Source organism: Medicago truncatula, chromosome 1 (genome assembly GCF_003473485.1).
Source record: "Medicago truncatula cultivar Jemalong A17 chromosome 1, MtrunA17r5.0-ANR, whole genome shotgun sequence".
In the NCBI taxonomy this organism is placed as follows: domain Eukaryota; kingdom Viridiplantae; phylum Streptophyta; class Magnoliopsida; order Fabales; family Fabaceae; genus Medicago; species Medicago truncatula.
Genome location: NC_053042.1, coordinates 27983103 through 27997543, shown reverse-complemented (window position 1 = coordinate 27997543; position 14441 = coordinate 27983103). Strand labels below are relative to the sequence as shown.

Here is a 14441-nt window from a genome sequence, read left to right as displayed (position 1 = left end):
CCGTAAGCTAGCTATTTTAGCCAATATTATAAAAACCGAACATGCGAGACCTTTAGGTCGTGGTTCAACTGCCTTAAACTGCTCAAACCTAGGTAAAATTGTGATAGAATCGCCAATATTACCAAACAGTAATAAAGGCTCGGTTCAAGGTTCAACCAGCTGAACTGTTTTGTTCGGTTTTTAAAACTCTGAGTTTAATTTATATTGTATTGTCTTGATAGTATTTTCAGAAATGCATACCTGAGCTGCAATGATGCAGAGGAAAACAGTAAGAATGGTGAGGAAAAAGGGAGCAGCACTTAGTCTTAGACCAGCCATGAAGTAAACAACAAGGAGAAAAAGCACTGGTAATATCAGGTCTAATGGAAGGTCGCTCGTTGTTCTAGCAAGGAAGTATGCGCTTAATCTGTACATATCTGCTGCACGTTCTTTATTTAACATGGCTCTTTCTTGAGGAAATGTAAATATTGCTGTAAAAACTGGAAAGAATCCCCAGAACACCGCAATAAAGAATAGTAATCCTGCCTGAAACCAAAACATTAACATTTTATCATAAGATGCTCATGTCTTAGGCTGTGTTTGAAAGAGCTCATTTATAGTTGATTTTGTCTTATCATATGTACTTGAATAGGCTTTGTTTGGATAAACATTTTAATTAAGCGATTATATGTAAACTTTTATTCAATAAACACTTAAGGTCTTTTCACGAACGACGCAAAAGCGCTTATAACCACTATGGTTTTTTCGGTCTAACAGAAATAGTTTACCTGATCTTGCAGATCTTTTGGGTTCTTAGCATCGGATTGCCACCAGAGTAATCCTAAGATGATTGCAGTGGATAAAACTTGTGTGATTCTTAACCAGCTAAAATAGTCATGCCTCCTTTCCTTGATTCCTCTCCAAAAAAGTATGGAAAATTGTTCATCCCATCTTGCTCCCCATTGTCTTTTAGCAGAAACAACTTTGGCCTTTAAATCTTCATCTAGAGGTACAGAAACCATTATCTTTTTCTTCTCTGTTTCCGCAACTCGAGATTCATATGCCTCCACTAGATACTGTTAAAATTCACATTGAAATTTTTTGTCAATGCCTGATTGATGTATAAAGTGATTCATTTACTCATGGATGCTTTGTACTTAAATATGATTCGTTATCTTCTTCAGCATTATTAAATGGAAAGAAAGAACATCGTTATTCGATGTAACTGAACATTCATGTCAAACAATTGGAGATGAAATGAAACTCCAATCAATTGCACCAAATGCATAAGTTTTAATATTTCGCAACATATAAGGCTCGACAATGATATCAATTTCATTTAACCATAAGATGCTGATGAAGTAACTTCCTAGCCAAGTAATCTGTTAGCAGTAAAGCCCTTATTAAGGAGTTTTTTATGTAGATCCAATAGAATAGTGGAATGAATAGCTATAACTGACACAATCACTGGTCACGGCACTAAAACTGACACGCAAACACCGGTATTAATTTGAGAAAAAGGAAGTGATTGAATGTAACTTCATAGATATGTTGGTTTCGTGTCAGTGACACCGATCGCGACACTAAAACTGAGACGCAGAAATCGGTATTAATTTAAGAAAATGGAAATGATTGAATGTGAGTTCATAGATGTGTTGGTTTCCTGTCGGTGACCGACTCAGACACATGTCGATTGATGTCGTGTCGCTGCTACATTGCTGTAGTAACTCTTAATGAAAAAAAAGAAAGGTTACCTCATGGACATCTGCTGGTGATGGTTTTCCATGATATGTTTCAACTGCTGCATTTCCAATTTGCACTTTATCCTCCAACTCCGATGGTACAGAAACATCATTTATATTTCCATTAGCAAGGTCTAGCAAAAACTCTGCTGGATTCATGGAAATAAGCGGTGAACATCCTATAGATTGAAAGTAATTCATCACTTCTGATGCTTTTCCAAAGTAAAGCAAACTCCCTTTTCCAAGAAGGATCAACTTGTCAAATTTGTGAAAGAGTCTACTTGATGGTTGGTGAATTGTTGTCACTACTGTTTTTCCAGCCTACCATGCATATAATCAACAGGTTAATCATGAGAAGATACCGTGCTGGTTCATCCATAAAGCAAAGAATTAAAAATTCTTACATGCATATGAATGGATAAAATCGAGGGTTTACAACTAAATGTTTGATTTTAGAAGTAGTTATGTTTAAAGTCAAATTTTTTAATGATCTGATGATTAAGATTGATTGATAGTGTAAAAGATATTTACACAAACAATGTATATGAATTAAATCCTAAAATCAAATTTGATAAGCTATGGACACTAGGCTGAGTCTTTATCAATGATGAAGAGAGGCAATGCGAACAAATTAATAATACCTCTGCTATGTCTTGCAGCATCTGAACGATCTTCAAGGCGGTTGTCGAATCCAAACCAGATGTTGGTTCATCAAGAAACAGAATGGAAGGATTGATTATAATCTCATTACCAATACAAACTCTCTTCCTCTCTCCACCGGATACTCCACGAACAAATGAACCACCGATCATAGTATCTTGGCACCTGTTTTCATGCATACAATACAAAACTATTGGCTTCTATTACTAAAAAAAGTATATATTGGTTATAATGCTTACATGATTTTTATGCTTATAATTATTGTGCAACCATTTACCTTTCTAATCCAAGCTCATAGATGACATCTAAAGCTCTTTGTTCCTTTTGTTCCTTAGTTAATGTCTTTGGAAGCCTTAACCGAGCCGCGTACGTTAATGTCTCTTTCACAGTTAGGTGAGGAAACAAAACATCATCTTGTGTCACAAATCCTATCCTGCAAGTCATCATATGCTTCTTGTAAGTACAATACTTATCCTATTGATAAAAGAACAATTCAATAAAATCACGGTGTCATCGTGATTTTACCAAATTCACCGTCAATTCAAACATGCGCAGGATCACAAGGTAAATTGGTAAGTAATAAATGTATATGTGCTAGTAACCATATTCTGGCATTGGATTTTAACCTGCTTTTGAGAAACTTGGAATATGATTGGTCATTGTAAGTGATAGAACCACCAATTGTGGGCTGGCTTATTCTTCCTCCAAGGAGATTTAAAAGACTTGTCTTTCCACTTCCTGAGGGACCCATCAATGCCAAAACTTCACCTGGATTTACAGAACCACTGATCCCATACAAGATATCCTTCTCCTCACTTGATGTCATGCCTTTTAGTACTACCTTGTAGGTCACATCAGTGAACTGCATATATTCCAAAATTAGTATATTACACATATTGTGAGACGGAGAGAGTAATATCAGGATGCATTTGATGACAGATCCAGATGGAGGGACGAACTTGATTAACATTTTTCAATATTAATGATCATTTTTGAATTTTTATAATGCGACGATCAAATCGAGAAAACCCTATAGTTTCAAGGAACAACTTGTGCATGCAAATGAGTTATGATAACTTAAAAAGTTACATTTTTTTACTAAACACTTGTTATTTTAATCTTGAAACTTTGTTCGAGGCTGAAATGGACCATGCTATTGTTAGCCATGTTCTACTTTCGCCGTGTTCTTGATAGCTAATGAAAGCTTCATTTCATCCTTGCCTGCTCAAACACACATGGCCACATCAATCTCATGTTCTATTGAAGGTTTGAGCCATGGCAGAACTAGGTACAAAAATATTTTTTTTAAAAAAATAAAAAAGCAACTTTTTGACATGTAAAATGTGTATATAGTATTATTTTTACCTTTAGATATATAGGAAGAGTAGGTTCAGTTTGAAACTTTATCCTTGCCCTAGGTCCAGCTTCAATATCCTCAGCTGCAACAGACATAGTTAGCCCTTAAAATGTGGGAACAAGAAGCCCTATACAATGCAATTATAATGAGTTTCACTTAGTATAAGATTGTGTAAAAATGCACTTTCTTATAGTACTTGGTTACTCAAACAAACATAAGTGGTGTTATTTATGTGGAGGGATTCTGATATCTAGAAAATGATTTAGAAGAAAATGATTTGCATGGATGCTTCTGATATCATTGAAGATACTAGTACTACATGATCCGTTAAAAGGGTGCAATATATATATCCAATATTTGCTAGGGGGGACAACTTGTCAGCTAGGATATGCACCCTTCACCTTCATAAATTTATATCTATTATTCGTCTTAAATTATAAGTCGTTTTGCCAATTTCATGCAAATTAATAAATGAAGGTAATTTTGTCTCCGTGAGTTTAGCTCAGTTGTTAAGGACAATGCATAATATATGCAAGGTTCGAGGTTTGAATCCCGGCCATCACAAAAAAAAAAAAATGAAGGTAATTTTATATAGGAAAGAGAAATTATAAGTTTGTTTACAAAGTTATATTTAATTAATAGTATTCGAAAACAAAGTTAAAAGAGTTGCAAGAAGAAATTTTATGATTTGCAATAGAATATTATTGATATTATAAAACGACTTATAATTTGAGATATTTATTTTAAAGCAGCCCACAGTGGCCACTACTCTATTCTCTTTGAAAGTGTAATTAATGCCATGCAATGCATACGGTCCAATATTGACATAATCACACCCAAACTATTTTCACAAAATAGAGATGGAACTTATGCTTTGAAGTAAAATTTGAGCATTTTGGCACTAAACTAAAGGACCACAAGTGAAATTTAATAGGATACTTGCAAGTTATAATAAATAAAAAAATTATGATAGAGAAAAATGGTAAGTAATACATATCAAAATCATATGATTTTAATATTTATATCTTTGTCATATAACAAAATTGTATCTTTATCTCCAAATAACAATAATAATACGTAATAATATTATTGGAAATAATTATGTGCACCCTTGGAGCTAGAGTTCTAGACTGATTCTCATGAAAACACAAGTGGGAAGACAAACATGGACCGTGATGTTTATGAGACGATGAGATTGACCAAGACAAGTGGTAATTGTGAAGTCAAGTTCACTACATAAAAGTCAATCTCAAATTAATTGAGGGACCATTAATGATTGAAACAATGTTCACTTTTTTTCTCCCAAAAGAAAGGAAGATGAAAGGGTAAAACAAAAAAAGAGACAAGTCCAAAAGGGAAATGGATTCCTTGTGGTGTGGTCATATTTTGGCCTAGTTTGTAATTTTAACTGTTAAATCTTATTAAACAGCTCATCGTTAATTCATATAGAGAGATGTGTGCATGTTTGGTTGAACTGTGATATATTTAAAAATCACGATGAACCACATGATTTTGCGAAACTATAAAGTGTGTCTCTTTCAAAATATCTGATAAAATTGGAACAATATATAGAAGATTAACATGACCCTTATGCAAAGATAAAATGCACAAATCGAATAAAGCTATAAAGCACTTATAATATGAACAATATGATCTTAACCATAGATCCAACATGACCACTAGGTGACTGCGGAGGACCCATAAGTACGACCTAATTAATATATAATTGGTCCTTTATGACCACACATAGTCAACAAAATGGGTCATGTCTACCTTGCAAAAATAGTAGCTTGAAAAGAAATGCAACTTGATTCTTGTTATAGAAATAAAATTGGAATTGGAAGGAAAAGAAAAGACAAAAAGATTGATGAGAAAAGTCATACCTAAATCACATCAAGAGTGGAAATTGGAGCATACATATGAAACAATAATTGTACATTAATTGGTCAGAACGTATGTGTTTAAAATCTATGTATGCAATTATCAATTTGCATGTGTATAATTATTACTCTAACGAAAATGACTCATGTGCTGGCTAGTACTTTACTCTATATGATCATCTCAAGTATAAATAACAAAAAATATGTTTGTTGATCTTGAATTAATATAAGTAAAATTAACTATTTCTATCATGTAATTCATTTTATTATTTTCTAATTAATTACCCTTTAATTAGTTTTGATTTTATTTTTCAACAATTCTTTTATATATTCAGAAGGAGTATCAATGATACACATGAAGAGATTCTGATTAGTGGTTGTTGGATGTAGGATCCGACAATGATATAGACATATACCCTAAGTGCATGATTCAATTATTGTTTGCCCCTTTAAACCTCTTTCTTTTCTTCAAAAAATAAATGTTTTGTTTTTCTTCAGAAAAGGAATATTTTTGTTCTTTCAAAAAAAAAAAAAATTAAACTCAAATTTATGGTTCGACAAAACTTACTTACCTTCTTTTTGTTGATACAAGGTGATTGTTCAATAAACTCTTCAACTTGTTCACAATTTCAACAAAATGTATATAAAAAGTTACGATTCGATTGTAATTTGTAGATAAAAAGTTACGATTCGATTGGAATTTACTCACGAGAAATGTCTATCATGAGTTACGATCCGATCAATGTAACCATTTGAGGAGCTTGTTGAGCAATTATGCAAATAGAAATGGGAGCTTGGCTAAGCATGTTACTAACAATTCTGAAGGGGCTGTGGATAGGACAAATCCCCCCCTTCTTGTACTCTTTATATTTTGTTGATTTGGGCCCTATTGGGCCTTGGTCTTTTTCTCAATATATTGTGAAAATTGATGTTTACACTTTTCATAAGGTTAAGAAACACCATAAAATAACAAATTTAATCTCAATTTTCATTGATATTTAACTATCATCGGTTAACATTCATCAGTAGTTAACTGTCGATGAGGTTATTTTGGTATTTTCGTGGTGTTTCTTAGAATCCTTTGATGTGGAAACAACAACAATCATATATTGTCTCCATTCAAACAAAAAAATAAGATGTGATTTAGGTGTTATTTTTTACTAAAAACAATAATATGAAATTTGAGGTTTCATGATTATAGATATTTTCAGTAAAAAATACCACCAAGCTGCTATAAAGTTTGTCTGGAAAAAGTGAAAATTATTATTATTATTATTATTTTAAAACTCGGTATCCGATCCAAGAATCGACTAATCCGAGGGGACCAATCCCACCGCCCACTTGCGGGAGCCCCGTTTAAAGCCAGAGCAAGCTCTGTATGGACTTAGCCCACCGAAATTGGCACCAGAGGGAATCGAACCTGAGACCTCTGGAGGAGCAAACCCCAAGATCCCAAGCCAACCACTAAGCCAACCCCAAATGAGTTAGTGAAAATTATTATTAACTAAAGTGATACTTTTTTTTTAACAATAACTAAAAGTGATATTATTGATCATTTTATAATTGTTCTCAATTGAATGTTAACTTTGTTCGATGAAGTTATATGTTCAAACTTTTACCATTGAATTGGAATATTTTAACCCAAATCAATATTGATGTCAACTTTCAATACAAATATTAATAATTAATTTGTGTCATGTTTACTTCTTTTTTTTTTCTTCAAATATTGTAGTATTCTTATAAGACATATCAAACAGAATTAAAATAGTAAAAACTTTGCTGCATTAAATTTTCTCTTCTATCCCTTGAACCCAATTAAATTGTTCTCCATTCATCTTATCTCTTTCAAAAGAGAATATCTTTATTTCTTTTACATTTTCAACATACATTAAGAAAGTATGTTGAAAATATGTGTTCTACTCCACCCTCTCTCATCTTGTTCTCCAATCACCTTGTATATATATATATATATATATATTTTTAAATATCATTTATGAAGTAAGGTTAGCAACACTCACTCTTGCTAAAATGAAAAAGCAACACTCATAATAACAATATTTTTAATACTCATTATTTTATTAAATAAAATGTATGTGAATCTCATTAATTTATGTGCTATTTGATTTTTAAATAGTACTTTGTTCATGCCAAATTATAAGGTGTTTTAGAAAATAATTTGTCTCAAATTATAAATCGTTTTACAGTATTAATAAAACATTCTTATTATTTTTTTATAATACCCTTATTATTTATTACTTTCAAGAATATTAAAATATGTCCCTAACTTTCTCTTGTCTCCCCTATCCCTTCTATAGTTTTCAAACAAACAAACTTTATAATAGTATTAAATTAAAAAAGAAAAACACTCAATTCCAAGTCGAGAGTGAGTGATGAGTGAGGGACCAAATTTAGTGGCTTCACATGACTTCACTTCTAATACAACCCAACTAACTTTTTGAGCTACAGACGTACCAATAGCATAGGGGTACTGTACTTTTACGTGTCTTAATTACACCAAAGTCACCAAATCATATAAATATATCATTCCTATTTTGAGCAATTAATACGACTGGAAAAGTTATATCATAAAAACTAACTTTTTTAGAGTAATATGAATTCATCTCATTAACAATAACATATAGAAAATGAATTATCTTTTAAGGTGATAAAAAAAATCAATTAATAGTTGCAAAACAATATTATGCCGAGTCAGACTACTTGACAAAAAAAAATAAAAAAATAACTTTAAAACACTATCGTTATTTTTTAATTTATTAATATTTGTTGTAAGTTTTAGAATGGTTGTGCATTTTTGTTGAAATTTTTTTGATTATCCCTTCACCAAATTTGATTGTATACAAACTCATATTAAACTTATAAAAATGTTAAAATTGTTACGCAAATAATATTGTTATTTCATCCATCTATCAATTAATTTTTTTTTATTGCACTACAATTTCCAAATATGGAGTGTCTTTGAAACCATAATTATCGTTATACTTTCTCATTTGACTTTTGAGTTTCACCCGTACTAGATTTTGTTTCGCCCTTAGACCATCCACAATGATGGTGCTATTTAGCACCACATTAAATAGGAACCCCCATTGTGGAGAATAATGTATGGGCGGCTATGGAGAAAGATGGCTATGAAAGCACCATCTCTCTCTTCATTTTTCTTGGGTCCCAGTTAATAAATCTTAATAAAATAAATAAATGTTGTTAAAATGTAATGATATAAAATTATCTGTAGGATCTATTTAAAAATTTATTTTGAGATGTTGAGTTGGAGAAAAGTGATACTTATTAAGTATTACCGTAAAATGAATGATGTGGACATATGAAATAAATATAAGCAACCTAAATTAGGGCGCTCTGTTGGGATGATCTTAGTCTCTTACCCAATTCAATTGTCACTCTCATGATAAATTAATTGAATACATATTTTGTCTTTTTTTATTTTACAATAAATACATAAATTGTCATTGTTAACCAAAAAAGAGAAATCCACCCATATCTGCAAAAGTAAATTATAGACCACCAACCAACCCCACAACCCTACCACACATATATTTTGTGGTCACCATAGGGGCACGAAGCATAAGGCATGGGCAACTTTTTTTCTTTTCTCAATTTATATATATATATATATATATATATATATATATATATATATATATATATATATATATATATATATATATATATATATATATATATTTTTTTTATAAATAGACGAAATGGCAAAGCTATTATAAACTCACACACATAAGTGGAGATACCAGGGTTCGAACCCCGGTCATGACATCCGGCCTAACAATTTCGGCATTTTGCCAGTTGAGCTAGGACTTCTGAATTTATATTTAATAACAATTCTACTATATATGTAGCAAAATATTTGCTAAAAATAAAACAACAGAGAGAATGATGTACTTTTTTAACAAAACCAATTAAATCAATACCAAATGCTTAATGCATCATTTGTCACATTTTGTCATATTAATTACTTAGACACTTACATGACAAAATCATATTAACATGCATGTTCAACAATTTGCATAGAGTTTAATTAGTGCTCTACACTTTCATATATTGTTGTATGACATTTGCTAGGTTAACAATGCATGTAACAATGCATGTCCCTGTCAATTGAGCTATGCTCCTGCATATAACAATGCATGTCCTTGTCAACTGAACTATGTTCACGGGGACGTTTGATATAGTGATTTAATTAATGAATGAAGGTATAGTAAAAATGGAGAAGGTACTTACGAATCATATCATCATCACTAAATGGTTTGGTATCAGCAATTTGATCAGGAGGCATAGTGAAACCAGTGAAGCCAAATGAGAGACCCAAGCTGGCACTTGAAGCACGACTAAGAGCAGCACCACTACCCAACTCATCAAAATCAATCTTCAATTGAGCACTTCTTGTTTTCCTTATGTGTGAGTTCTTACTTCCTCCACGGCCCGGCGACGCAGCCGTTATCCTCCGGCTTGATTTTCTCGAAAGTCCTCCGCTCCCTTCCAATGCTCCGTTTGTCGAGTGATCACTCGACTGTGGCGACTTTAGAGCCGCCACCATCGACTCCGCCAGCTGATCTGATTGTGTCCTAGATATCCCCATCGTATTTCCTCTCTCCATAACTGCCCAAAAAAATTTAATTAGCCCACAAATTAAACAAAATGTAACAATAGATAAGCTTATCTTAGTGGAGAAAAATTATGATGGAAGCAAATTGATCGTTGCTTAGAGTAGTGATATTATTATTGCTTAAGAGTAAGTAAGAGATATCCATCATACATTGTAATATACTTTAAGGCTTGAAGTAGTGGTTAATTAACTATTAATAGAGGGTTTAACATTAGTAGGTAGTATATTTTAGACTATAATATCATATATTGGAAGATAGTTGAAATAATTATCCTTTGCATTTTATGCTGAAAATGGAATAGAGGAAGAGATATACCTTAAGAAGTAAAAGCTGCTTCTAGCTTTCAGGGAAGATGATATGAAAATGGAATGTGAGACCAATTAATTAAGCATAATCAAGCAAAGACAATCGAAATACATGCATATCTCATCATGTGGACTCACCTCTTATAAAGAGCTTAAAGAGCTATGTAAAGTTACAAAACTACCCCTGTATTTCCATGTAATTAACATCTATGTATCCTTGTGTGTATTTTTTTAAATGTTTCTAATATAGATTCTTTAAAAAATTGTTAAATATGTCTTATGTTCCTATAATTTTCAAAATTTCGTTTTTAATTCTGATAAAAAAATTCTTCAACTTTTATTCCACTGAATATTTTTGAAAATCGCTTTTAATTAGTCCCTATACAATTTCAAAATATTCAGCTCAATGATGCATATTTTTCACCGAATACAATTAAGCTGTTTTGAATATATATGCATATTTTCCCCTTTACTTAAAAAATGCTCAATGATGTTCCCTCAGTGATATTTAGATAGTGGATGGTTGTGAGAAAATTTATGTGGTAGGGTGCGTGTTCGAATTCGCAATTCCTTCTTACACACAATTAGTGTTAGAATTTTACGGCTAAACTTTTTGAAAAGAACTTTTTTTTTATGAATTTTGAAAGGATGACTCGTTGGAAGATTGAATGTGGTTCATTTCTTAACATATGATATCATCAAGGTTGTTAAAATTGAGATTTTACATCAAGTGGAAAGAGAATAACAAAATCAAAATTGAAGGATTTTACTCAACTTGTAGAGTTGATATAGGATTACAAAATCGAAAATCATAAAATCGCAATCAAAAATACATATACATAAATTGCATATAGCCAAAACAAAAATAATGCTAAATATGTTTTAAATTGCATATAGTCATAAATGACTCAAAATTTAAAGTTCACAAAATACATATACATAAATGACTCAGAACCTAGATGTGAAATATTCTTTAGTTGTCATAATAATGATAAACAACCTAGATAAAATATTTAAAATGCAAATCCTAGATGCCTAACATAATACTTGATCATAAGTGAGGAAGTGACTATTAAGTTTCAAGGCAAAGACTAGATCCCTAACAAAATACTTAAAGCAAATCCTAGATGCGAACATAATTCACGAAGAAATTGTCAATTACAGGGTGATGGATTGAAGGGAAGAGACAGTCTAGTCAGGTATAGTTTATTTTGAACTTAATGTATGGTGAAGAGGCTGTATAGTGTAAAAGAATAAAAAAAATTGGTCTTTTATGTATTTATAGAACCGGGTCACTAGCACAAATCAGGTCAATTGATGAACCAGGTCAACATTGACCCCTATCAAAAAAATTAACCTAATCCTTCAAAATCATTTAAAATCCTGCGATTTTGCACGGGTTTCACCATTTTTCGCGACTTTGATGTGATTTTACAAGGATTTTGTTTGTTTTGGGATTCTAATATAAATTTGAATCGTTGAAGGTGAATAAAGTTGTAAAATCTTAAATTTTAGAATTTAAATTGGAATTTTGACAACAATGGATGTCATCCTTGATTAACTTGTGGGAGTAACCTTCGGGTTCTAACATCCACACCAACTACTTTCCATTGTCCTATATGAAACTAATTGTTTGATAAGAATACAAGTGCATGGAGTGTCCATCTTATTCAAACTCTTTTCATAAATTGGATTCTTTTAAGTGCACACATTTCAACAACAATATTCAGGTATTGGAAGTGTGTAAGAGATGATCAAGGTTGTTTTGTAATGTAAAGAGTGGATTGCTGTCATATGAACCTTTATGCGGCTGAATGTGAAATCTGAGGTTTGCTTCAAAGCTCTTCCATGGAAGAATAGCTTCTAGGGTGTGTTTGTTTTAAGTTTAACAAATTTATTCTTAAGAATAACATTCCTTAGAATATAAAGATGAGAATTTTATTTCAAGGTATATAGAAAAAAGATGTTTGCTTAACATTAAAATATTTTTGGAAACCATAAAAATAGGAATTATAATAGGTAATTACACATAAATATATTCTCATCTTCATGGGAGCTTTATTCCCTCCCTTTTCTTTGGGAATTCTTTTTTATTTACAGGAACGTTTTATACCCGGGAATAAAATTTAGTAAACTTGTGACAAACATAAACATATATTTCTATCGTTTTATTCTCAGGAATCTACAAATATAACCTGAAACAAACACACCTCTAGTCTAAGAAATGTCAATTTTGAACTAGATTGCAGAAAATGTCAATCTGGAATCGATTTTGAGTGAGGAACTATTATGGAGTTATTGTGAGAAAGAAAACGGTGAAAAAATTATAAGAGGGTGAAAAATTGAGAGCGCGAATTGTTTTTGGTTATACCAACGGACGACTTTGAATTTCGGTTGATATATGTAATATATACCAACATTTTTTTACCGTCACTAAAGATGCCCGTTGGTATATTGGCAAAACAAGTTTCTACCATTGATGATTGTAGAGTCATATTCTAACTAGACACAACAAGTTTCTGGTTGTTATTACTTGGTGACAAGCTAATATAATAGTGTTCATCCAACATCTATATCTCTTATCTCTTATACTTCGTGCATTGACTTCTTGTATTCAAAGTTGATTGGTAATAGTGTTTTTTTAGTATGATGATTCACCTCCGATCACTAATATAAACAAAAAATTATATCTTAGGTTCATTTATTTAATGATGTATATGGTCTATAATAAAGATCATGTGCATCATTAAATGAATAAACCTAAAATGTAGTTTTTTGCTTATATTAGTGACCAGAGGGTGTATAATTTAACTTGGTTTGAGTAAAAAAAATCCGTTAACTTAAAAAAATAGACATTTTAAACTTGTTGTAGTATTTTTTTTGTAACCGATTTAAAAAAGAGGATTTTTTTAAAATTTTGTATTCTAAATTTGATTGGTAATAATATTTGTATAGTCCAGTGGTAATATAATTTAACTTGGTTTGAGTTGAGTAGCTGTTTATCGGTGTTTTTGGTAAACAATAAAACTAGTTTTAAAATGTTGCTTGTAGGATAATACTAGAAATTTTAGAACATGTTGTACAATAATTTTCTGGAAAATGTTTGAATGTTCATCATATTTATGGTTTAATTTATGAACAAGTTGAAGAAAATTATTTTAAGAATGGAGATAACTGTCTTTCGACAAAAATCAGTAACATGAAATAAGTAAAGGGCAAAGAAAATTTAAAGAAAAAGTAATTGTATTGCATTGAAATAAAGATGGTTCAACAAATATTTATATACATTTTGTGACTCTTTTCTCTCTACGTTGGGTATTTTGTGTATTAGAACTTTTGATAATGATTTGTGATCTGTTTTTCTTATGAAAAACTACTATATATACATAAGAGAAAATAACTAACCAGACTAACGACAATAAACTACTCCATTTCGACAGCTTCAACACATGTCTTCTACGTGTCTGAACCTTTGAACTTGCCTCTTCAAAAAGATTTTGAACTTGATTGAAAATCAAGTATTCTATTGAATCAAACCTCTCTATCGAAAGCCTTCTTATATCTGCCGAAATCAACAACTCTAGTTGAGGACTTAGAGAATTTTTTAGCTTTAGCCAACTTTTTCTTGTCGAAATGCAAAAGAGAAAATACAGGCTAACAATACCCTAGCTTCCTTTAAAAAAAAAATACCCTAGCCGTCGTCTCTTTTCTTCTTCTTGATTTATTGAAGAGCGGTGATTTATGGTCAATTTCGACCCAAAATCACCTCCAAATTGTTTTTCTTTCTTTTTTAGTTAAATAAGTGATTTTAACATATTTTCAATATTATTTTATTTGTTTTTGTGATTTCGTTGTCTTTACAC

General features: G+C 31.4%; 1 protein-coding gene across 3 annotated transcripts in view; it reads right to left on the bottom strand.

Moving 5' to 3' along the window:
* LOC25483618 (ABC transporter G family member 22) overlaps positions 1-10737 on the bottom strand; it is a 29630-nt gene extending 18893 nt beyond the window's left edge. The window contains exons 1-9 of one of the 3 annotated variants that reach the window (XM_039826957.1): positions 10589-10737; positions 9888-10265; positions 3747-3820; positions 3008-3243; positions 2659-2814; positions 2363-2546; positions 1734-2042; positions 768-1055; positions 241-525 (exon numbers count right to left, since the gene is read on the bottom strand). In XM_039826957.1, coding sequence (XP_039682891.1) covers positions 241-525; positions 768-1055; positions 1734-2042; positions 2363-2546; positions 2659-2814; positions 3008-3243; positions 3747-3820; positions 9888-10263 — 1908 coding nt within the window. In that variant the 5' untranslated portion in view covers positions 10264-10265; positions 10589-10737. Of the gene's footprint in view, positions 1-240; positions 526-767; positions 1056-1733; positions 2043-2362; positions 2547-2658; positions 2815-3007; positions 3244-3470; positions 3603-3746; positions 3821-9887; positions 10266-10588 lie in introns of those variants that run through there. The other 2 variants (XM_013612314.3, XM_013612313.3) reach the window with 2 other exon arrangements.
* Between the last annotated feature and the right edge of the window lie 3704 nt (positions 10738-14441).